This window comes from Pongo pygmaeus, chromosome 1, assembly GCF_028885625.2.
Source record: "Pongo pygmaeus isolate AG05252 chromosome 1, NHGRI_mPonPyg2-v2.0_pri, whole genome shotgun sequence".
NCBI classification, from domain to species: Eukaryota; Metazoa; Chordata; class Mammalia; order Primates; family Hominidae; genus Pongo; species Pongo pygmaeus.
Window position 1 is genome coordinate 223379660 of NC_072373.2, and position 23693 is coordinate 223403352.

Here is a 23693-nt window from a genome sequence, read left to right on the forward strand (position 1 = left end):
CATGACGTTTCGGTCAAAAACAGACTGCATATATGATGGTGGTCTTGTAAGATTATCTTACCACATTTTTATGGTACCTTTTCTATGTTTAGATATACAAGTACCACTGTGTTACAACTGCCTACAGTATTCAGGACAGCAACAGCTGTACAGATTTGTAGCCTAGCATCAAAAGGCTGTCCCATAGAGCCTAGGAGTGATTGTAGCAAGCTACTCCACCGAGGTTTGTGTGAGTACACTCTAGGACGCTTGCACAAAACATCCCCATTACTAAGTGGCAAAAGGACTGTGCTTTTGTTTAAATTGCTGTGGGGCTCATTTTTCATATATCTGTCTATTTACAACCAGAACAACACTGAAAAAAAAAAAGATACTTACAATAACCAGCCCAGCTCCTGCTTTTTGGTGAGACCCTACCCAGCCATTCTTACATGACAGACACTCATTCTTTTCTTTGAAAATGGAGATGGGGAGATTATTCTGGGAAGATGGCAGAGTAGGAAGACTAGGACTCTGTCTCCTCACCTAGACAACAACTGGACTGACAAAGTCAGTCCGAGGTAACTATTTGGAACTTGAGTCTATCTGAAGGCCTGCAACTTTCTGGGAAATGCTTAGATGGTAAGCTGTGGTTGCCTGTGGTCAATTTCAGCTTGAAGCACAGCAGCAACTACCCACCCCGACCTTGGACAAGGCACGTATTCCTGGAGCAGCTTGCACACAGCTTGTGGGAGTCAGAGTGGGCAACAAGGACCCCGTCTTCCAACAGTCATAAAACAAGAATCAACAAGCCCTGGGAAAGGGGAGAATCTGGTTTCCAGAATTACTACGTTATTAGATTCAAATGTCTAGTTTTCAACCAAAAAAAAAAAAAAATCATTAAGGCATAAAAGAAATGCCAAAGTACAGCCCCAACTTGTCCAACTCCCTGCTGCCCATGGGCCACATGTGGCCCAGGATGGCTTTGAATGTGGCCCAACACAAATTCATAAACTTTCTTAAAACATTTTGAGTTTTTTTTAGTGATTTATTATTTTTTAAGTCATTAACTATTGTTAGTGTTAGTATACTTTATGTGTGGCCCAAGACAATTCTTCTTACAATGTGGCCCAGGGAAACCAAAAGATTGGACACCCCTGGTATAGGCCATTCAAAGGGAAAAAATAAACCAATAGCAAAAGTCTCTGAGAAAGACCAGATGAAAGAACTGCGAGACAAAGATTTTATAACAACTGAAAGATGATCAAAGAACTGGTAGGGCACAGTGGCTCATGCCTGTAATCCCAGCACTTTGGAAGGCTGAGGCAGGTGGATGGCTTGAGCCCAGGAGTTCAAGACCAGCCTAGGCAACAGAGTGAGGCTCCATCTCTGGAAAAAAAAAAAAAAAAAAAAAAAAGAAAAAAAATTAGCCAGGCATGGTGGTACACACTTGCAGTCCCAGCTACTTGAGAGGATCACTTGAGACCAGGAGGTAGAGGCTGCAGTGAACCGTGATCATGCCACTGCACTCCAGCCTGGGTGACAAAGTGAGACTGTCTTAAAAAAAAGAAAGAAAGAAAAAAAGCTGGGTGCGTTGGCTCATACCTGTAATCTCAGCACTTCGGGTGGCTGAGGCAGGTGGATTGCTTGAGCTCAAGAGTTCAATACCAGCCTGGGCAACGTGGCAAAACTCCATGTCTACAAAAATTAAAAAATTAGCTGGGCATGGTGGTGTGTGCTAGCTACTCCGGAGGCTGAGGTGGGAGGATTGCTTGAGCCCAGGAGACTGAGGCTGCAGTGAGCCATGATCATGCCACTGTACTCCAGCCTGGGTGACAGAGTGAGACCTTGTCTAAAAAAAAAAAAAAAGAAAGAAAAAGATGATGAAAGAATTAAAGAAAGACATGGAGCAAAATCAAGAAAACAATGTACAAACAATGTAAATATCAATAAAGAGAAAACCTAAAAAGAAGCCAGAAAGAAATTCCATAAATAAAAAGTACAAAACAAATGAAAAATTCACTAGAGGGATTCAAAAGCTGATCTGAGCAGGCAGAAGAAAGAATACATGTATGAAGACCGGACAATTGAAACTGTCAAGTCCGATGAACAGAAAGAAAAAAGACTGAAGAAAAGTCAACAGAGCCTGGAGGACATGTGGGAAACCATAAGTGGACCAACATAAGCACTATGGGGGCCCCAGAGGAAGAAAAAGAGAAAGAGGCAGAAAGATTATTCGAAAAAATAATGGCTGAAAACTCCCCAAGTTTGATGAAAAACATGAATGTAAAAGTCCAAGAGGCTAAATGAACTCCAACTAGGATGTACTCAGAATTCGGAGATCCACACTATAATTAAATACCGTGCAGTCAAAGACAATCTTAAAAGCAGCAAGGGAGAAGCAACTCACACATGCAGGAGATTCTCGATAAGACTATCAGCAGATATCTCATCAGAAACTGTGGAGGCCAGAGGGCAGTGTCCCAGTGTATTCAAAGTGCTTAAAGAAAAAAAACTGTCAACTAAGAAATCCTTTGGCCAAAAGTAAGGGAGAAGTGAAGACATTCCCAGACAAACAAAAGCCAGGGAGTTTGACACCACTAGACCTACCATCCAAGAAATGCTAACAGGAGTCCTGCAGGGTTGAAATGAAAGGACACGGACAGTAACCTGAAGCTGTGTGAAGAAATAAAGATCTCAGTGAAGGTAAATATTATGATTGCAAAAACGATGTGCAATTCCACTTTCTGTGGTTTTCTACATGATTTAAGAAACTAATACATTCAAAGAAAACTAGTAGTCTATAAAATCCAGTATTATTTTAACTTTGATTTGTAATCTCATATTTTGCTTTCTATATTATTTAATAGATTAATGCATAAAAATAATTATGTTTTTGGAAACACAATGTATAAAAACCTAATTTTATAACTTCAGTAACTGAAAGAAGATGGAGATGGAGCTCTATAAAAGCGAGTTTTTGTAGGTTATCAAAGTTAAGCTGGTATAAATTCAAACTGGAGTGATATGTTAGAATGCTAAATGTAATCCCCATGGTTATCACAACGAAAATAGCTATACAATACACATAACAGGAAATGAGCAGGGCATTACATTTCACTTCAAAAAACCAACTAAACACAAAAGATGACAGTAATGCAGGCAATGAGGGAAAAAAAAATCTTTACGGCACATAGAAAACAAACAGCAAAATGACACAAGTAAGTCCTTCTTTACCAGTAATTACTTTAAATGTAAATGGGCTAAATACTCCAATCAAAAGACAGAGACTGACTGAACCGATTTTGAAAGGCACTATTCAGATATATGCTGTCTACTCACTTTAGATCTAGATACAAATAGGTTGAAAGTGAAAGGATGTAAAAAGTTACTACATGCAGACAGTAACCAAGAGAGTAGGTGTGTCTGTAAGTCAGTCACACCAAGACAAAAAAATGTATGATTCCACTCATATGAGGTGTGCAGAGCAGTCAAATTCATATGGCTCTTGCCTGTAATCCCAGCACTTTGAGAGGCTGAGGCGGGCAGATCACTTGAGGTCAGGAGTTTGAGACCAGCCTGGCCAACATGGGGCCATTTCTACAAAAATTAGCTGGGCATGGTGGTGTGCGCCTGCAATCCCAGCTACTCTGGAGGCTGAGGCAGGAGAATCGCTTGAACCTGGGAGGCAGAGGTTGCAGTGGGCCAAGATCACGCCACTGCACTCCAGCGTGGGCAAGAGAGCAAGACTTTGTCTCAAAAAAAAAAAAAAAAAAAAGAAAAAAGAGGAAGTAGACCAGTGGTTGCAAAGGGTTGGGAGAAGGAGGAATGGGGAAGTTATTGTTAAATGGGTACAGAGTTTCAGTTTTGCAAAATGAAGAGAGTTCTGGAGATGGATGGTGGTGATGGTTGCATAATGTGAAAATATTTAATATTCTTGAATTATATACTTAAAAATAGTTCAGAAGGTAAATTTCATGTTATGTGTATTATACCACAATAAAAATGTTAATTTTTAAAAAGAGGGGGAGAGGGGTAATAGGATTTCATTGTCTTGCTTACTTCATAAGCCTTAATATCATACTTTTTAACACCTAACTTTACTCTCTTTTTTAAAAATATTTTTACACACACAAGAATTATTTGTTTTTTTTGAGACTGGCTGGAATGCACTGGCGAGATCACAGCTCACTGTAGCCTCAATTTCCCAGGCTCAAGCAATCCTCCTGCCTCAACCTCCTGAGTAGTTGGGACTATAGGTGCATGCCACCACACCTGGCTGTTTTGATTTTTATTAGAGATGAGGTTTGGCTATGCTGCCCAGCGTGGTCTCCAACTCCTGATCCTCTCACCTTGGCCTCCCAAAGTGCTGGGATTACAGACGTGAGCCACTGGACTAGGCCTACTTGTTATTAACTTGACTCTTCAACCTCCCATATCTTGATACTTGCGGGAATAAAGATCTCACTACTAGTACAACCATCATTACCATTACCACAGCTGCCATCAACACTGGTTGGGACCATTGGTAAATCAAAGCTTTACTGTTCAGGCTATTCACAAATAATCTCATTGAGAAGAACTCATAACAGCAAAAAGACACTTAGGTCCCATTAAAGTTTCTGCTTGGTATGAATACTACCTCTGGTGTGAATCTTACATCTTTTTTAACTCTTTTCAAACAATGCAGACATATTTGAAATACGTAACAAATGAACTATCAAATGCAGTCAATCACACATCAAAGCAGGTGTTTTTACTCTTTATCGTCCCCTAACATTCCAACTGGTAGAAGAAAAAACCACCTGGAGGCAAAAAGACCTGTATTCAAAACCCAATGAACTGCATGGCCTCGTATTTATTACTTAACATGTGTATTCCCTGCTTGTTGCTTACTGGTAAAGAGGGAATAATAACACCTACCACAGAGGATTAAAGTTTTTAGTGGGATCATGCAAGAACACGACCTATATTAAAAGCACTACCTGGCCAAAACACACGAGTATATGACAGCCATTATTACTGTGCTTACTTGAATGTCGACTTCTTGAGTGATAGTCTGGCTTTGAATCCAATTATACACCTTAGCCAGCTCCTCCTTTTGCCCATGAGAAAACTGGGGCTGCTGCTGCCTCATACTTTCTAGCTTTTCCAGGTCTTCTTTTAGTACAACTTCTTTAACCCTGAAAACAAACAAACAGAATCTTAATAGTCCTGAATAAGACACAGGGTTCTTTTCCTGTCATCTAGGAATAGCACTTCTTTTTGGTTGGTAATACACCTTATATTTTCTAATACATGAGGCATACATTAAAGAAATAACTAGATCATTTCCTTGTCAAGTTGGTAAAGGCTTTTTTCTTGGTGGAAAATATCTATATGATGTTTTAATGAGGTGTATGGAAGAAAGAGATTTCCCTTAGCTCTTTTCTTTTACAAGTGGCAAATAAATCAAGAGTCTAAAACAAAAAGTTCTTGTACTTGTGTGCCATCTTGGAAAGCACAGACTTTATTTCCTTGTCTCATGATGTGTAAGATCTGTTTAGTCTGGATCTGAATATAGGTGACACTACCACTGCCACCCTTATTTTAAGAAATCATTCATCACTTGACTTCAAATGAATAAATTTGAAAATACATTTCTCAAAGGGAATTTATAAAACATTCAATAATTATTTTGTCTTTAAAAACACATTAAGAAACCATAGGCTGGGTGCAGTGGCTCACGCCTGTAATCCCAGCACTTTGGGAGGCCGAGGTGGGCAGATCACCTGAGGCCAGGAGTTCAAGATCAACCTGGCCAACATGAGGAAATTCCATCTCTACTAAAAATACAAAAAACTAGCTGGGTGTGGTGGTGCATACCTGTAATCCCAACTACTTGGGAGGCTGAGGCAGGAGAATCTTGAACCCGGGAGGTGGAGGTTGTAGTGAGCCGAGATGGCACCACGGCACTCCAGCCTGGGCGACAGAGTGAGACTCTGTCACAAACAAACCCCATCTCTACTAAAAATACAAAAATTAGACAGGCGTGGTGGTGCACATCTGTAATTCCAGCTACTCAGGAGGCTGAGGCAGAAGAATCGCTTGAACCCAGGAGGTGGAGGTTGCAGTGAGCTGAGATCGCGCCACTGCACTCCAGCCTGGGTGACAGGGCGAGACTCCGTCTCAAAAAAGAAAAAAAAGAAAAAAAAGAAAAAAAGAAACCACAAAAATATAAAAAGTGGGTCTTCTAAAGTGCTTTCTTACCTCTCAGGTACCTGGTATGTCATGAGAATACGCTCAGGTGTCTGCCGTATCATTCTCCAGATGGGCTCTTCGGCGACATTAGGAAATGTTTCTTTTTTCTGTACGTCCTGAGATTGCTGCCCATTTTGGGAGATTTTAGAAGAATAAACACTACTAGTAAAGTATATACTGCTGTCGCTGCTTCCTGTCAAAAATCAACAACAAATAATGAGAAAAGACCTGTCCGACTGATTTGCCAAATTGGCTCTCATTCTTCAGACTCTTGCCTCAGACAGTCCTCCTCCTCAGCCAGCCCAACCATTACTTCCGGGAAACTTCCTCCTCCCTGTGGGCTACACACACTGTCCTCTATCATCACCCGTAACTGTTCCATCTCCAAAATCATTAACATCTCAGCTTCACTCTCTCATGGGCTTGTTCAATTATTTCAACTGTAAATGTGTTAATAGCGTCTTAGTCTTCCTGTAGTGGAGTCCTCAGTTCATCATTCAGTTACACACCTTGCAATACCTTAGACTTCTTTTTCCCTCTGACTTTTCGTAACTGTCAAAATGCCAACTCCAATAAAGCCAATTATTGACTTTGTTCTTACCTAAACCCAAGTCGCCAAATACATACAGAAAATCACATATAACAGGGTACAGTGTTTCTACAATAAACTCATCATCACCAACTTCACATGCACCATCAAAATGCCTGGGAATCCTGCTACAGTTCTCTGGTCATGCACTAACCTAGCCCCAGCAATGACTATTTTCAACCTCTCTATTTCCTGCCTCAATCTCACCTATTTCTTAAGGAAAAAAAGAAGCCATCAGAAAGCAAATTAATCACCTTTATGATACCAAACATACACAATTAATGATATATGTACCCCCTCCTCACCTTCCTCCTGTCACAACAGAGAAACTGTTCATCCCAAGGACCATCCCTTTATGGCTGCTATGAAGCCTTATGGATCATTCCTTTCCTAGCTTGTATTTGACCCTTCTAGAACCTTCTGACTTTGAAGGAATTAAAAATACAAAACAAAAATATTTGTTTAATTTTTCTAAAAAAAGCAAGTATGTAAATAAAAAAGTAATACAAACATTTTCCTCGTTAAAAAATATCTTTAGGTTGGGCGTGGTGGCTCACACCTGTAATCCTGGTACTTCGGGAGGCCAAGATGAGAGGACTGCTTGAGGCCAGGAGTTTGAAACCAGCCTGGGCAACACAGTGAGGTTCCATCTCCATAAAAATAAAAAATTAGCTGAGTGTGGTGGTACATGCCTGTAGTCCTAGCTACTCAGGAGGCTAAGGTTGGAGGATTGCTTGAGCCCAGGAGTTTGAGGCTACAGTGAGCTATGATTGCATCAGTGCACTCTAGCCTAGGTAACAGAGTGAGACCTTGTGTCAAAACAACAACAACAACAAACACCCACACAAAACAACTTTAAGAGGTTGTTACTGTTTAAAGCAAAAATAATAACAATGTTATTGTGGGTTTTTTTACACGTTAAAATGTATGACAAAAATTGCACAAAAGACAAAGGGGATATGGAAGTACTTTGTCTTAAGGTTCTAATATATAAAGTGATACAATAGGTATACTATTTGAAGGTAAACTGTGATAAGTAAAAGATGTGCACTGTAAAACCTAGAGCAGGCTGGGTGCGGTGGCTCACACCTGTAATTCCAGCACTTTGGGAGGCCGAGATGGGCGGATCGCCTGAGGTCAGGAGTTTGAGTTCAGCCTGGCCAACATGGTGAAACTTCGTCTATACTAAAAATACAAAAAATTAGTCAGGTGTGGTGGTGCACGCCTGTAGTACCGGCTACTTGGGAGGTGGAGGCAGGAGAATTGCTTGAATCTGGGGGGTGGAGGGTGCAGTGAGCCAAGATGGCACCACTGCACTCCAGCCTGGGTGACAGAGTGAGACTCAGTCTCAAAGTAAAAAATAAGATAAAATAAAAATAAATAAAAAGTTAATCCTAGAGCAAAAACTTAAAAAAAAAAAAAAAGAGGTATGCTTAGAAGGCAATACACAATTTAACCCAAAAGGAGGAGGGTAGGAGGAAAAAAAGAAAGGGCAGATGAGACAAACAGAAAATTAGTAGCAAGATGAAAGATTTAACTTAAACCTAACCATATCAATATTCACATTAAATGTAAATAGTTTAAGCAAGCATTGCAGTTAAAAGGCTGAGACTGTCACATGAATAAAAAGCAATACCCAACTATACGGTGGTTACGAGAAACTTACTTTAAAGACACAGATAAGTTAAAAGTGAAAAGATGAAAAACACCGACCACGTAAACACTAATCAAAATAAAGCTGGACTGGATACACTGATATCAGACAAAGCAGACTTCAAAGCACGATATATTTCAGGATAAAGAGAGCAACTCATCAAGAGGATATAATAATCTTAAGTGTATATGCACCTAATAAAAGAGCTTCAAAATACATGAAGCAAAAACTCACTGTACTATAAGAAAAAATAGAGAAATTCACACTTACAGCTGGACATATAAGAGCCGTATCATAATAACTTATAAAACAGATAGAAAATCAGTTAGAATAGAGAAGTTTGGATCAACATTATCAACCAACTTGATCTAATTTACATTTACAGAACACATGACTCAACAACAGCAGAAAGCATATTCTTTTCAAATGCACATGAAACATTTATCATGATGGACCAAATTCCAGATCATACACAATGTCTTGGTAAATTTAGAAAATACAAAACAATGTTCTCTGACTGCATTTAAATTAGAAATAAAATAAAAATATCTCCAAATATTAGGAAATTAAGCCTTTCTAAAATAACCAAAAGATCAAAGAAGAAAATATAAGTGAAATTAGAAATATTTTAGACTGGCCAGGCACAGTGGCATATGCCTGCAGTTCCAGCTACTCAGGAAGCTGAGGCCAGAGGATTGTTGAGCCCAGGAGTTTGAGGGTGCAGTGAGCTGGGATCATGCCACTGCACTCCAGCCTGGGCAAGAAGAGTGAGACCTTGGTTCCAAAAAAAAAAAAAAAAAAAAAGAACCATTTAAGCTGAATGAAAATAAAAATACAACATACCAAAATTTGAGGGATGCAATGGTTAGAGCATTCAATAGCATTAAATGTTTATATTAGGGGGGAAAAAATCTCAATTCAAAGATCTAACAAGTAAGCTTCTACCTTAAGAAATAAGAAAAAAAAACAAATAAAATCCAAAGTAAAGAGAAAAGAAGTAATAAGAATTAGAGCATAGGCTGGACACGGTGGATGATGCTTGTAATCCCAGCACTTTGGAAGGCCGAGGCGGGCAAATCATGAGATCAGGAGTTCAAGACCAGCCTGGCCAACATGGTGAAACCCCATCTCTACTAAAAATACAAAAAATCAACTGGGTGTGGTGGCGGGCACCCATATTCCCAGCTACTCGGGAGGCTAAGGCAGGAGAATCGCTTGATCCTGGGAGGTGGAGGTTGCAGTGAGCTGATATCGTGCCACTGCACTCCAGCCCAGGTGGCAGTGCCAGACTCCGTCTCAGGGAAAAAAAAAAAAAAATTAGAGCATAAATCAATAAAAATCAATAAAATAAAAAACCAAAAAACAATAGGAAAAAACCCCCAATGAGATCCAAAGTTCTTTGAAAAGTTATTAAAATTGATATACAGTCAGATTGATCAGGAAAAATATTAATACCAGCAATAAGAGGGGTACATTACTATAAAACCTACAGACATTAAAAGGAAAAGGGAATATTAAAAACTTTATGCCAATATATTCAACCAATTAGATAAAACAGATACATTTCTTGAAAGATACAAATTACCAAAGATCACGAAGAAACTGATAACCTGATTAGACCCATATCTATTAAAGAATTTAAATTTGTTGTTAAAATCCTTCTCACCAAGAAAACTCCAGGCCCAGAAAGATTCACTGGTAAATTCTACTAAACATACAAAGAAGAAATAATATCAGTTCAACACAAACTCTTCCAGAAAACAGAATAGCAAAGAATAGTTCCTAGCTCATTTTTTGAGGCCAGAATTACTCTGATACCAAAACCAGACAAAGACATTACAAGTAAAGAAAGTAAATGGACCAATATTCTGCACAGAGATGCAATAATGCATAAGAAAATATTAGGAAGATAATCCAACAATATATAAAAAAGGATAAAAGAGCATGACCAAATGCAAGGTTAATTTATTATCAGAAAACTGATGTAATTCACCATATTAATAGAATAAGGGAGGAAAACCACATGATTATCTCAACAGACGCAGAAAAGGCAACTCAGTGGAGCAGCAATAGAAGGGAACTTCCTCAATCTGATAAGGGCATTCAAAGAAAACTTATATTTAACATCATACTTAATGGTGAAACACTGCTTTCCCCTTAAGATTGTGAACCAGGCAAGAGTGTCTATTTTCCTATTTCTATTAAACACTTAATCACTGTGGGTCCTAGCCAGTTCAATGAGGCAAGACAAAGACATACAGACGGAAAAAAAGAAGTAAAATTATATTTGCAGATAATAAAGACTATGTAGAAAAGTCCTGCAGAATCTAAAAAGAGCTACTAAAACTAATCAATGAGTTTAGCAAGACTGCAAAATACAACTGAAAAATACACAATTTGATTAAATTTCTATATGCTAACAACAAACAACTGCAAATTGAAAATTTTAAATGCCATTTTCAGTAGCATCAACAATTATAAAATCCTTAGAGATAAATTTAGCAAAATATGTGTAAGAGCTGTAGGCTGAAAACTAAAACACTGCTGAGAAGAATTAAAGGCCTACATAGAGAAATCGTACTTGTGGATCAAAATACTCAATATCATCAGGAAGATAATTATTCACAAATTGATTATCTATAGATTCAACACAATTTCAATCCAAACACCAGAAGACTTTTTTGTAGAAACTGAGAAATGGAGTCTATAATTCATATGGACAAAGGACCTAGAATATTCAAAATCATTTTGAAAAGAAGAATTAAGTTGAAGGACTTACTTCACCAGGCTTCAAGACTTACTTGAAAGTTATATTACTCAAGAGTGTGGTATTGGCCTAAAGCTAGCCATACAGATCAGTGGAACAGAAAAGAGAGTCCAGAAATACACCCACACGTATATGGTCAAGTTATTTTCAACAAAGGCGTCATGGCAATTTAATGGGGGAAAGATTAATCCTTTGAACAAACAGGGCAGGAACAGTTAGATATCCCAATGTAAAGAAAGTATATTGACCCTTCCTCATACCATACACAAAACTCAAAATGGATCACAGATCTAAGCTATAAATGCTACTGAGGGTGCATCTCAACAGCATCATGCTAACTGAAAGAATCTGAATACGAAAGACAGCATACTGTCTGATTCTATACATAAACCATAGGAAAAGCAAAACTAAAGTGACAGCAAACCAGTGGCTGCCAGGAGACCAAGGGTCAGGGCAGAGATGGACTGGTGAGGGTCACAGAACTGTTTAGGGTGACAGAAATGTTCTATATGGTGATTGTGGTAGTGCTTACACTAAGGTACACATCTGTCAGAATTCTTGTTTGTACCCCTAAAATTGGTGAATTTTATTGTGTATAAATATACCCCAATATACCTGACAAAAAGGAAAAAGAGAAAAAGAAAAAAAACCCTGTACTTCCACATCAGTGCCTGCGGTACACAGTGAGAGCTCATCACATAGCAAATGCCTGGCAATGGAGTTTCAAACATTAGTTATCCTGATCCACTACCTGATGCTGCTGAACCAGTTCTGGATGGAGATTCGCTGGGAGGTGACCCCATGGACAGAACACTGGCAGCAGGATGGGATGGAGTCCTGCTGGGAAGCAATCCCATGGACAGTGTGCTGGCAGTAGGATGGGATGGATTCTCCCTGGGAGGTGACCCCGTGGACAGTGCACCGGTAGTGGCAGGACTGCTCTCACTGCCATTGTTGCCTGTAACACACTGCTAGAAAGTAAGGGCACATGAAAAGACACTTTAATCTTATCACAAAATACAGTAGTCCTCCTTTATTCATGGTTTTGCTTTCTGTAGTTTCAGTTACCTGCGGTCAACCGAGGTCCAAAAATAGTAAATGGAAAATTCCAGAAATAAACAGTTCAGAAGTTTAAAATTATGAGCCATTCTGGTAGTGTCATAAAATTTTGAGCTGTCTCATTGCTTCCAGCCTGTGATAGGAATCATCCCTTTATTTCACACCTCCACACTGTATGTGCTACCCACTTGTTAGTCGCTCAGTAGCTGTCTTGGTTATCAGATCTACTGTGGTATAGTGCTTGTGTTCAAGTAACATTTATTTTACTTAATAATGGCCCCAAAGTGCAAAAGGAGTGATGCCAGCAATTGGGATAGGCCAAAGAGAAGTCATAAAGTGCTTCATTTAAGTGAAAAGGTGAAAGTTCTCAAGAAGGAAAGGAAACATCCATATGCTGAGAATGCTACAATTTTAGGCAAGAATGAATCTTCTATCCATGAAACTGTGATGAGTATATTGTTATTGTTCTATGTTATTAGTTACTGCTGTTAATCTCTTACTGTTCTTAATTTATCAATTAAACTTTACCATAGATATGTATAGTATGTTTAGGAAAAAACATACTGTATATAGGGTTCAGAACTACCCATGGTTTCCAGCATCCACCATGGGTTTGAAACATATCCCCTGGGTAAGGGAGACTACTGTAACTGGCAGATCTTCAACCTCATATGTTAAACAGAATAAAATTTACATATTATAACTAAGAAGTAAAAACTTTCCAGCCTATCCCTAAGAAATAAGTTCCTTTGTAAGTAATATTAAGGCACTACTACTTTCTCAGTACCTGCTACATGCCAGACACCGCACAAGTAGTTTTTTCGTCACTCAGCAAATACATATCGAACATTTTATATGTTCTAGGCATGGTGTCAAACACAAGGAATATAATAATGAACAAAACAAAGTTCCAGCTCTCCAGGAGCACCTACAGCATAGGGAGAAGTACTATATAAATACATCATTTAGCCCTCAGAGTAAGCTATGAGGGATTCATCTTTCCATTTTCCTAATAAGGAAACACAGGCAAAGAAAGATTAAATAACTTGTCTAAGTGAATCTTCCTAACCAGTGACCGAGCTGGGATTTGAATCCGTGTCTTAATCCATAGCCCAGGCTTTACTCACTGTAATATACTGCCTTCCCTTAGATTTTGAGCAAGCACACCAGGCTTTCAAAAGTGAGCATATTTTCTTGATTTGTATCACTAGATTTTGAATATCTGTTAAAGAAGGATATTGTACCTTAAAGGGAAGGTCAAAGAAAAATCTGTGTAAATATTTACACTTGCCTTGGATTCTATACCTAAATATAGGAACATCAGATTCCAAAGTTTAACCTGCTAAATAAACCTGAGAATGGCTTTTTAGGTAAAGGGATGAAAAGTTAAAGGAAGCAGACCAAAAAAGCTTTTGGTTTTGAAAAAAATGACATGTTTAAGTGTGAAACTATAAACTGCCTACTCTACTGATAACAACAAATAAAATAGCTCCTACCTCTTCATACACACCTGTTGTCCTGTGACTGTGCATGAAGAAGTACAATCGTTAAATTGTCAATATGGCTTATTCCTATCTTACCAGACCATAACCCCGGTTGTAAGTAAACAAATACGTATTATAGGCAATGAACACTTAATCGTAATACCTGTAACGAATTTTAAAGAGTAACACTTCAGCGTAATACCTGTAACGAATTTCAAAGAGTGGAGGGAATCCAGTTCACATGAAAACTTAAAAGATAGCACTTTGGAAAAAACCTCACAAAGTATATAAGAAACTAGAACATAGATGATTCTTTCGTATCTACTTTCCAAACAGAGCCAGGCAAATGTGTTTCATGTTTACACAGAATTAGGCTAACAGGCTCACTCACAGTAGCCATGCGGATTACCTACTGAGGATGTCAGCGCTGAGTCCCAACGCGACCACCTTAACTTTAGTAAGATATTCACTTTCTCACTTGAGTGTTGAGAATGAGCATCACTTACATACTTAGCTTGTGGGCACATGTTCCTTCTCATCTGATCTGGAGATCCAGAGGGTCTGGGCATCTCTTCCTCAAGTAAGTTCAACTGCAAGGGTGAGCTGCTTCTCGAAGTAATGAACGGGTGCCCCTCGCTTTGTGCCTCCCACTTTTCCTCCTCTCTCCTTTGGTTGGCGACTGAAGGGGGTGGGTCCAGGGTTGGACTCATTGCTGACGACATTGAGGGTGATATCGCAGAAGAGGCTGTCGCCCCCAGGAATGGACATGGAAAGAACGATGGCGACAACAGAGGACAGACCGGGGGGTCAGGCAGGAAAACGGTCATAAAAGTATCCAAGTAAGGAAAAGGGAAAGCTGGGTAAGGCTGCAGGCCCTCGGGCAAGGGCGGCCCATGCGGGCCTTCCGGTGCAGTTCCGGGGGCTGCGTATTCTCTTCCGGGAGAGGTCGCGGCTGGGAGGGGAAAAGCTGGGACGAGGTAAGGGGCCTGGCTGGGCACCATGGCGGCAGGTGGGAAGGTCGGGCTCGAGGTGTGCGGAGAGGAGGCCGCGGAGGGGCAGCAGGGCTGTGCGTTCTGATGCGCTCCCCTGCGGGGACCAGAGCCCGCGTTCGAGCTGCTGCTGTCCGGCGGCTCCGGCAGCTTCTTCCGCTTGTGCTTCCCTTTCCTGCAGCCGGCCGACCGCGTCTGCTTGGAAGTAGAATCTCCTGGAAGGATAAAGGTGGAGGCAAATTATGGAAAATTAAACCCAAAAAGAAGAGAAGGATGCCACTTACAGGTAGTTATAAGTAGCTGACAAATGAATGAGCATTTGCCAATACTACCAGAATGACAAAAAGTGGCTCTAAAAAGATCAACAAAATTCCGGATAAAAATAGTTGCTATCAAATAAACTTATTTCAGCATCTCTCGATCAGTTTCTCACAAAAAAGTTTCTCAGATCTAGGATCTAAGAAAGAACTTACATATGTAAATAGATTGTTTCAGCATTTCTCCATCAGTTTCTTACAAGTAGAACTCCTATTGTTCACTCCTTATCTCCTAGTCCTTAGATATAGTTTGTAACATTTACACAGATTAATGGCATTTATTTTTAAAAAATTATGTACCTTGAAAATATGAATATTTAGCTTTGCTCCTGCTTTCTTGCTGGAGATAGGAGCTGTAGGGTGATGACAGGATCTTTTCTCGGAATTTATCAACATAATTCTGCTCTTCCTTCTGGGTGTGCGCTGACAGAACAGCCGCTGTGAGCCCCACGTGTTTAAATTCTTCCGAGGTCAAAGGGGCTGGCTGCATGTTCACGGTCCAGGGCTCATAGAAGAGGGTGGCATCCCTGGCTGAGGTGGAAGAAGACAATATTTAATTTTAATTCCTATCAATTATTTGTATTTATTTATTTTACTTTGTTAACTGCCTTTCGATACATTTTTACAAACATTATTATAACTGCTGGAATACAAAAAATCTTCATTAGCCTAGCACAGAAATTCTTGATTTTCTGTCTTCCTTTATATTCTTTGCACAAATGCACATATTTTACAGTTGTAATAACCAATATGCACATTTATTTAAATCTCGCTTTTATTGTAAACATTTTTCTCTCTCCCTGAATTCTTCAAAATTTCTTTTTATCTTTGAACTTACCTTTTAAATAGGTAATATATTCATGTGGTTCAAAAATCAGAAAGTATTAATAAAGACATGTAGTAAATTCCCCTCACCCCTGTCCACGCTGTCTAGTTCTCATTTTTTCCCCTGTAGAAGACCATTCCGCCGGGGTGCAGTGGCGCCATCATGGCTTACTGCAACCTCCACCTCCCAGGTTCAAGCGATTCTGCCTTAGCCTCCCAAGTAGCTGGGACTATAAGCGTGCGCCACACCATGCCTAGCTAAATTTTGTATTTATTAATTTTTTTTTTTTTTTTGAGATGGAGTTTCGCTCTTGTTGCCCAGGCTAGAGTGCAATGGCATGATCTTGGCTCACTGCAACCTCTGCTTCCTGAGTTCAAGTGATTCTCCTGCTTCAGCCTCCCAAGTAGCTGGAATTACAGGCATGTGCCACCACACCGGGCTAATTTCGTATTTTTAGTAGAGACGGGGTTTCAGCGTGTTGGCCAGGCTGGTCTCAAACTCTTGACCTCAGGTGATCCATCTGCCTTGGCCTCCCAAAGTGCTGGGATTACAGGCATGAGCCATCGTACCTGGCCCTTCCAGTTTCTTTATTACATATGAACAAGAATGAATATAGATAATCTTCCTCTCTGACCCCATCTTTACCCAAAGGCACATATGTACATTAACCATCAACGCACCTTTTTCACTTTACCATATCCCTTGGAGAACTTTATCAGTGGCTAGACAGTTGTCTCATACTTCTACACTGCTGCGGAGTTCCATTTTATATGCATAGCACAGTTTACTAAAGTGAACACTTGTGGATGGATTTTGGGTTGCCTCTTTTTTATCTATTTATTATTGATATATAATAGTTGTACATTAAAATTTCTTTTATTGATATAGAATAGTTGTATCTATTTTGGGGTTGCTTCTAAAAAATTACTTCTAACAACAAAAGATTTTGTGGTGGACACTGTAGAGGACTCTCCCAATATCCATTCCGGCTTGCCCCTGTGGTGCAGTATCCGGGTGGTTTGGGTGGGTTTGGCCCACTCCGCATCCAGAAGTGGCCTGTGACTACTAAATCAGCACCACAGGGGGCTTTGGTTCCGGCCAAGTTGGAGTAACAGGGACCAAACTTACCTTCCTGAGATAAAAAAAAAAAAAAAAAAAAAAGCCAAAATGTATAAAATAGCAGGTTTCAGACACTGAAGGAAAGTGACCCCCAAGGATAAGAAACAAGGGAGGTGAGCCCGAGGACTGCCCCAGCCTGCAGCCTGGAGGGTTTCCAAGGACCCACCAGGGTGTTCATGGGAGGGAAAACCACCTGAGAGGATTAGCAGGAACAAGAGCTGAAGCTCAGGCAAGCTGCGGAATAGTGCCGGTTCCCATCCGCCAGACTAGAGACTCTCCTAACTCCTGAGGCATCACAAGGAGCACTCAGGAAGGTCTCGCCTTGGTAGCAGAGGAAAAATAGGCCTCGACTACACACTATTTGTCCTGCCTAGCAAATTTAAAAAGCAAAGCCTGAAAGGATCAATCTGTTTACAGGTAACTTCCCTGGGACCCAGAATAAAGATCAAGAATATTTATAGGAATACAAATATATCTGGTACCCATTCACAGTATCTGGCATCCAATTAGAAAGAATCACCAGGCATGCAAAGAAGCAGGAAAATACAACCCCATAATCAGGAAAAAAGGCATCGGGAAACTAAGTCTACAGTTTATACAGACAAAAGACCTAACAGTCAAAGCAGTCTTGAAAAAGAATAAAGCTGAAGGATTTAAACTACCTGATTTCAAGACTTACTGTACAGCTACATGAACCAAGACCACTCTGTACTGTGGTATAAGGAGTTTATCAATTTTGTTCATCTTTTCAAAGAACCAACTTTTAGCTTTATTTTTCTCTATTGTCTGTTTTCTGTTTTGTCGATTTTTGCTTTTGTCTTTATTATTTCCTTCATTCTATCTTGGACTTATTTCACTCTTCTTTTGCTGACTTTTTAAACTGTAACTTTAGATCACTGATTTGAGACATTTCTTTTCTAACAGCATTTTTAAAGCTATTGATCTTCTTACAAGCCCCGTTTTTAGCTATATCCCATACATTTTAGTATGCTATACTTTCAAGTATCATTGATTTGGAAATGTTTTTTAATTCTTTGTGATTTCTTTTTTGAATCATAGATTTAGAAATGTGTTGTCTGATTTATAAACATTTGGGTTGAAACATCTTATTACTGATTTTTAATTTAATTCACTAGCCAGAGAACACAGTTCACACACCATCAATCCTTTTAAATCTGAGACACAGTACAGCCCAACATGTCTTATTTCTCAGTGAACATACTGTGTGTACTTGAAAAGGTTGTGGATTATACAGTTACTGGGTCTCACGTTCTCTAAGTGTCAATTAGATCAAGGTGGCTGATAGTGTTGTATGGATCATCTCTTTCTTATTTTTTTCTCTATGTTTTTATCAGTTGCAGAGAGGGAGTGTACAATTTTCCAAATATAATTATGGAAAGTCTGTTTCCTTATTTTTGCTTCATAGCTTTCTTTTTTTTTTTTGAGACGGAGTTTTGCTGTTGTTGCCCAGGCTGAAGTGTGGAGTGCAATGGCGCGATCTTGGCTCACTGCAACCTCCAACTCCCAAGTTCAAGCGATTCTCCTGCCTCAGCCTCCTGAGTAGCTGGGATTACAGGCATGTGTCACCACGCCCAGCTAATTTTGTATTTTTAGTAAAGATGGGGTTTCTCCACGTTGGTCAGGCTGGTCTCAAACTCCTGACCTCAGGTGATCCGCCCGCCTTGGCCTCCCAAAGTGCTGGGATTACAGGCATGAACCACTGCGCCTGGCTGCTTCATAGCTTTCAAAGCTGTTATTAGTGAATATACATTTATGACTGTTATGTCTTCCTGATGAATTGACTGCCTTATCATTATGAAAAGATGTCCTGGAATCTATTTTACATATATTAGTAAGGCACTGCAGCCTTCTGATGCTTACTGTTTCACTTGTGCATCTTTTTCCATTCATTTACTTTCAATCCATTTGTGAATTTCATTTGTACTTTGCATACAGTTAGGTCTTGATTTTTTAAAATCTGTTTTGAGAATTTTTGCCTTTCATGTATTTACTTATTTTTAGAGACAGGGTCTTGCTCTGTCACTTAGGCTGGAGTACAGTAATGTGATCAGAGCTCACTGTAGCAACGAACCCAAGATGGGCTCAAGCTAGGCTCAACTGATCCTCCTGCCTCAGCCTCCCAAGTAGCTGGGACTACAGGTGTGGGTCACCACTGGGGTTTCACTGTATTGCCCAGGCTGGTCTCAAACTCCTGGCCTCAAGCAATCTTACCTCCTTGGCCTCCTGAGTCCCTGGGGTTACAGGTGTGAACCACTATGCTTGGTCCAATTTTTGCCTTTTAATTGAAGTGTTGAGTCAATTTTATGTCATTATTGACATAGCTGGATATAGTGCTATTATCTTATTTGGTTTGTTCTCTGTGCTTCTTTTTCGTTAATCTATTCCTCCTTTCCTGCTCTTCTTTGGGATTGAGTATATTTTAAAATTGCATTTTATTGATTGGCTTAGTCATTGTATCTCATATCCCATCTTTTAAAAAATTATTTTAGGGCTGGGCGCTGTGGCTCACGCTTGTAATCCCAGCACTTTGGGAGGCCAAGGCAGGCGGATCACCTGAGGTCAGGAGTTCGAGACCAGCCTGGCCAACATGGTGAAACCCTGTCTCTACTAATAATACAAAAATTAGCTGGGCATGGTGGCAGGCACCTGTAATCCCAGCTATTCGGGAGGCTGAGGCAGGAGAATCGCTTGAATCCGGGAGGTGGAGGCTGCAGTGAGCTGAGATTGCACCACTGCACACCAGCCTGGGTGACAGAGCAAGACTCCTTCTCAAAAAAAAAAAAAAAAAAAAAAAAAAATTTTATTTTTTGTAGACAGAGTCTCACTATGTTGCCCAAGCTGGTCTCAAACTGCTGTATTCAAACAATCCTCCTGTCTTGGCCTCCCAAAATGCTGGGGTTACAGGCATGAGCCACTGTGCCTGGCCTACATTCCATCTTAATTAGACCCTGCTTTAGGTTCAAAATATCTGTAATGGCAACGACTCCTAGAGACTAATGGTCAATACTTGATTCCCTACTCTACTACTCATGGGCTGTGTGATATTGGGCAAGTTAAGTTACTTTGCCTGTTTGTGGCTTAATTATTCCACACATAAAATGAAGATATTAACTTGCAAGGAAATGCATTTGTGACCATCGTCCTTAGACACAACTCATCTGAGTCAGGATGCAAACTGAGCTAATGAGTATGAGCTTTTCAGAAAGCAAAAGACATACAGGTATGTTTTAAGGAGTATCTGGGCTCTGATTCTGCTTTTTCTCCATGGAATAAAGATGTGGCCCTGTAAATGTTGAGGCTGAGTTAACATCAGAAGAAACTAATAGCAGTAAAAATTTCCTAAAGCATACGGACTTTAGTATAAATTCATTAAAAATGGTAATATAAGAGCAGAGTATAGAAAGCAGAGTGGCAGAATATAAAAAAAAGAGCTTTTCATATTGGGTGATACCCTCCCTTCCTGTATGGGCTGTATTATGAACAGCTACATGCCCACACAGGAATGCAAAATATTAAAAGGCACACTAAAAAATGTGCATATGCCCCTCTGTGGAGGCGCTAGCTCAGTTCCAGTGAAACTCTACTTTTGACTAATTAGAAACATAACGCTCTCTGATCTTTCTCCACCAATCCACAGATCTCCTGTCAGTACCACGCTTTCCATCTCACAGGTTGTTGGAAGGATTTAATGAGATCATACCAGTGAAGAACTAAGAGCAGACAGTGGCACACAGAAATGGCTCAACACATATTAGCTGATAGGCCACTGAAGACTAGCAAAGGTAAAGCAGAGGTCATGTGAAAACCCAATTTAACATACTTGTCACCATTCCTTCATCTACCCAAATTGTTATGAGTGATGAAAATGTCAAAACGACAAGTGGCAATAAAGGAATAAGAAGACAGTAGAATAATTTACCAAGAAATTATGGTGTTAAATGAAGAGTTTTAAAGTACTCTATTCATTGCCATCACACCAATACAAAAATCTGAATGTATGTGTGACTGAGCTCATCACAACAATACAGGGTGGTGAAATGCAGGTGAAAGGAACACATTCTGTGAAAGTCAGCAAGGAAGTAGCCTAACACAGTGCCATCAATAATTGCATTAATAATGGCTAACACTAATTGAGGGCTAATACCTACCTACTAGGTACTGTATTAAGTGCTTTATATGTGTCAACTGATTTCATTGACAAATAACGTAACTGAGAAATACTGTCCAAAATATGTAACCAACATAAACATGATCATGTTTCCAGAAATACTTTAACTGAACTAAAGAAAGGAAAAAATACGTGTAGTTTAGAAGTTATAACCAAGCAAATGGTATTCATGATTTTTGTTTTCTCATCGCAATGTAGTTAAAGTTGAGTATATTTTCAAAGTAAGAGGCGAGTGTGGTACCTGTCTCTGGGGGTGGGACATGGACAATGGTGCTGCTGTAACCGCACTGGCTTATGCCCGACCCCAAGCTCAGCATCGCCGTGGACAGGATCTGTGGAGCTCCTCCTCCTGTGTCTATGGACCGTCCATTTGTTGGCATTTCTGATTTAGGTATGGCTGGGATTTGCAAACCCGCTGGTGGTGTAAGAGAAACTGACAGTGAAAAGAAAAATTCCCAACGAGAAATTTATATAGAAGACCCAGTTTACAGAAGTTTCTAACTGAGAAATTAAACCTTACTGGCCATAAAGAGGTAATATGAAACCAGAATTTTATGCTTACAACAAAATAAATATAAGACATTAAAGAGAAACAAAAAGGATGTATTTACAGTTCTTTGAATTTAACTCTGAGGGGCATTCTTGTTACCTTGTAAGGCTTGGACATCATCTGCCTTGTGGTTCTGTTTGTCTTCTTCTGAGGAGGAAGAAGTTGTATTTGTACAGGAGATACACTTTCTTTTCAAAGCTGGAATGTTGTAGCTCTTCAGATATCTGTAACAACATAATTAGGCCACACATTCTTACCTGTTCCCTAACTGTGCCATTTCCCACCTCTTTTGCTCTTCTCATGCCACTTCTGTTTGGGATACTTTGTACTTTCTTCTTTGATAAAGTCTTCCCTGACCATCCCAGCCTCAATCACTGGATTGTAACATTTCTTTTACTGTGGTCTTGAATTAACCTTCAAATCTTACACCACAGGTGTCCAATCTTTTGGTTTCCTTGGGCCACACTGGAAGAAGAATAATTGTCTTGGGCCACACATAAAATACACTAATACTAATCATAACTGACAAACTAAAAAAAAAATCACACACAAAAAAATCTCATAACGTTTTAAGAAAGTTTACATACTCGTGTTGGGCCGCTTTCAAAGCCGTCCTGTGCCACATGCAGCCTGTGGGCCATGGGTTGGACAAGCTTGCCTTACACCATTTAATTTTGACAAAATTAGGTCTTGTCTTCTGAACTATACCACAGTTCCTTCACAGAAGGAACGCATCTTCTAGCTTTTTGTGCCTTCTGAAATGTTCAGCGTATGTGTTAGGCACGCCATAAACATCTACTGATTTATAATGAAAAACCAAGTCAGAGCAGCTATTAAAAATTCTATGAGGTCTCTACAGTGACAGTGTATGCTTCTGGAACAGACTTACACGGTATCCAAACTTGCTGTCTCATACCTGATGACACTGTCGATACAGTTGATCTGTTGATAGGATGGGCTGTGCTCATCGTTCCTCAAATCCTCACAGGGCTCAGTGTACACACTATTATTTTTCAGTGTTTGGTGGAAGGAAGTAAAGGTTTTACATTCACCTGAAACAGAATAAAGGGATGTGCAATTAAAAGTACCCAGCATGTAATTAAGAACATATACTTTCTTACCAAAATTAAATCATGGCACTTTATCATGTATATATCAATAGAATAGTATGCAGCTATTAAAAATGAGTGCAGATCTAAAATGCACTAATAGAAAGATATCCACAACACATAATGTGAATAAAATAAGGTGCAGAGCACATTACACATAGAATGGCTACAATTGTATTTAGAAAAATGAGGAATGAAACAAAAATTTCTGAAAAAGATTATCAAGGAATGAAACCATAGGTTTCAGGTTGATGGGGAACTTTCCAATGTTAAGCTGACGCTGCCTGTACAACTGATCAACCCTGGCAATCACTAAGGGCGGAATGTGGGAAGACCTGTGCGTCTTACGTGATGCTGTGTGAAGTACACAGCATCTCCCACATGGAGCCTGTGTCCAACAGAACTTTCTGTGATGACTAATGGATTCTTTGTGCTGACTAGTATTATATGTGCTAACGTACCTATTAAGCGCTTGGAATATGGCTAGAGCAACTGAGAAACTAAATGTTAATTGTATTACATTTAATTATATTGAATTTGAATTTAAATTGCCAAATGTGGCAAGTGGCCACCATTGTAGATATAGTAGTATAGAGAGAAGAAAAAACCTCCAGGCTTAAGCACTAAAAACTTCCTATAAAGGACAATGAGCCAATTAAAGAGACTGAAAAAGGGCAGCTGGAAAGATAACAGAAAATCCTGCAAGGTTTGGCCTCACAGCGACCAAGAATGAAAACTTTCTCAAGGAAGGAGTAACTAATTATGTCATGTACTACTGAGAAGTTTTGTAGAAGTGTTAGACGCTGGTCATTTTTAGCTGGC

The 23693-nt window shown here is 39.6% G+C and overlaps 1 protein-coding gene across 22 annotated transcripts in view; it reads right to left on the reverse strand.

Annotated features, from left to right (window-relative positions):
- The window catches only part of PER3 (period circadian regulator 3), a 61070-nt gene that overhangs the window by 3023 nt on the left and 34354 nt on the right, over positions 1–23693 (reverse strand). For 11 of the 22 annotated variants that reach the window (XM_054441053.2, XM_063668401.1, XM_063668414.1 and 8 more), the window contains exons 14-21: positions 22679–22814; positions 21862–21986; positions 21454–21627; positions 15379–15609; positions 14279–14976; positions 11981–12197; positions 6229–6412; positions 5012–5162 (exon numbers count right to left, since the gene is read on the reverse strand). In XM_054441053.2, the coding sequence (XP_054297028.1) occupies positions 5012–5162; positions 6229–6412; positions 11981–12197; positions 14279–14976; positions 15379–15609; positions 21454–21627; positions 21862–21986; positions 22679–22814 (1916 nt within the window). Of the gene's footprint in view, positions 1–5011; positions 5163–6228; positions 6413–11980; positions 12201–14278; positions 14977–15378; positions 15610–21453; positions 21628–21861; positions 21987–22678; positions 22815–23693 lie in introns of those variants that run through there. The other 11 variants (XM_063668381.1, XM_063668391.1, XM_063668367.1 and 8 more) reach the window with 3 other exon arrangements.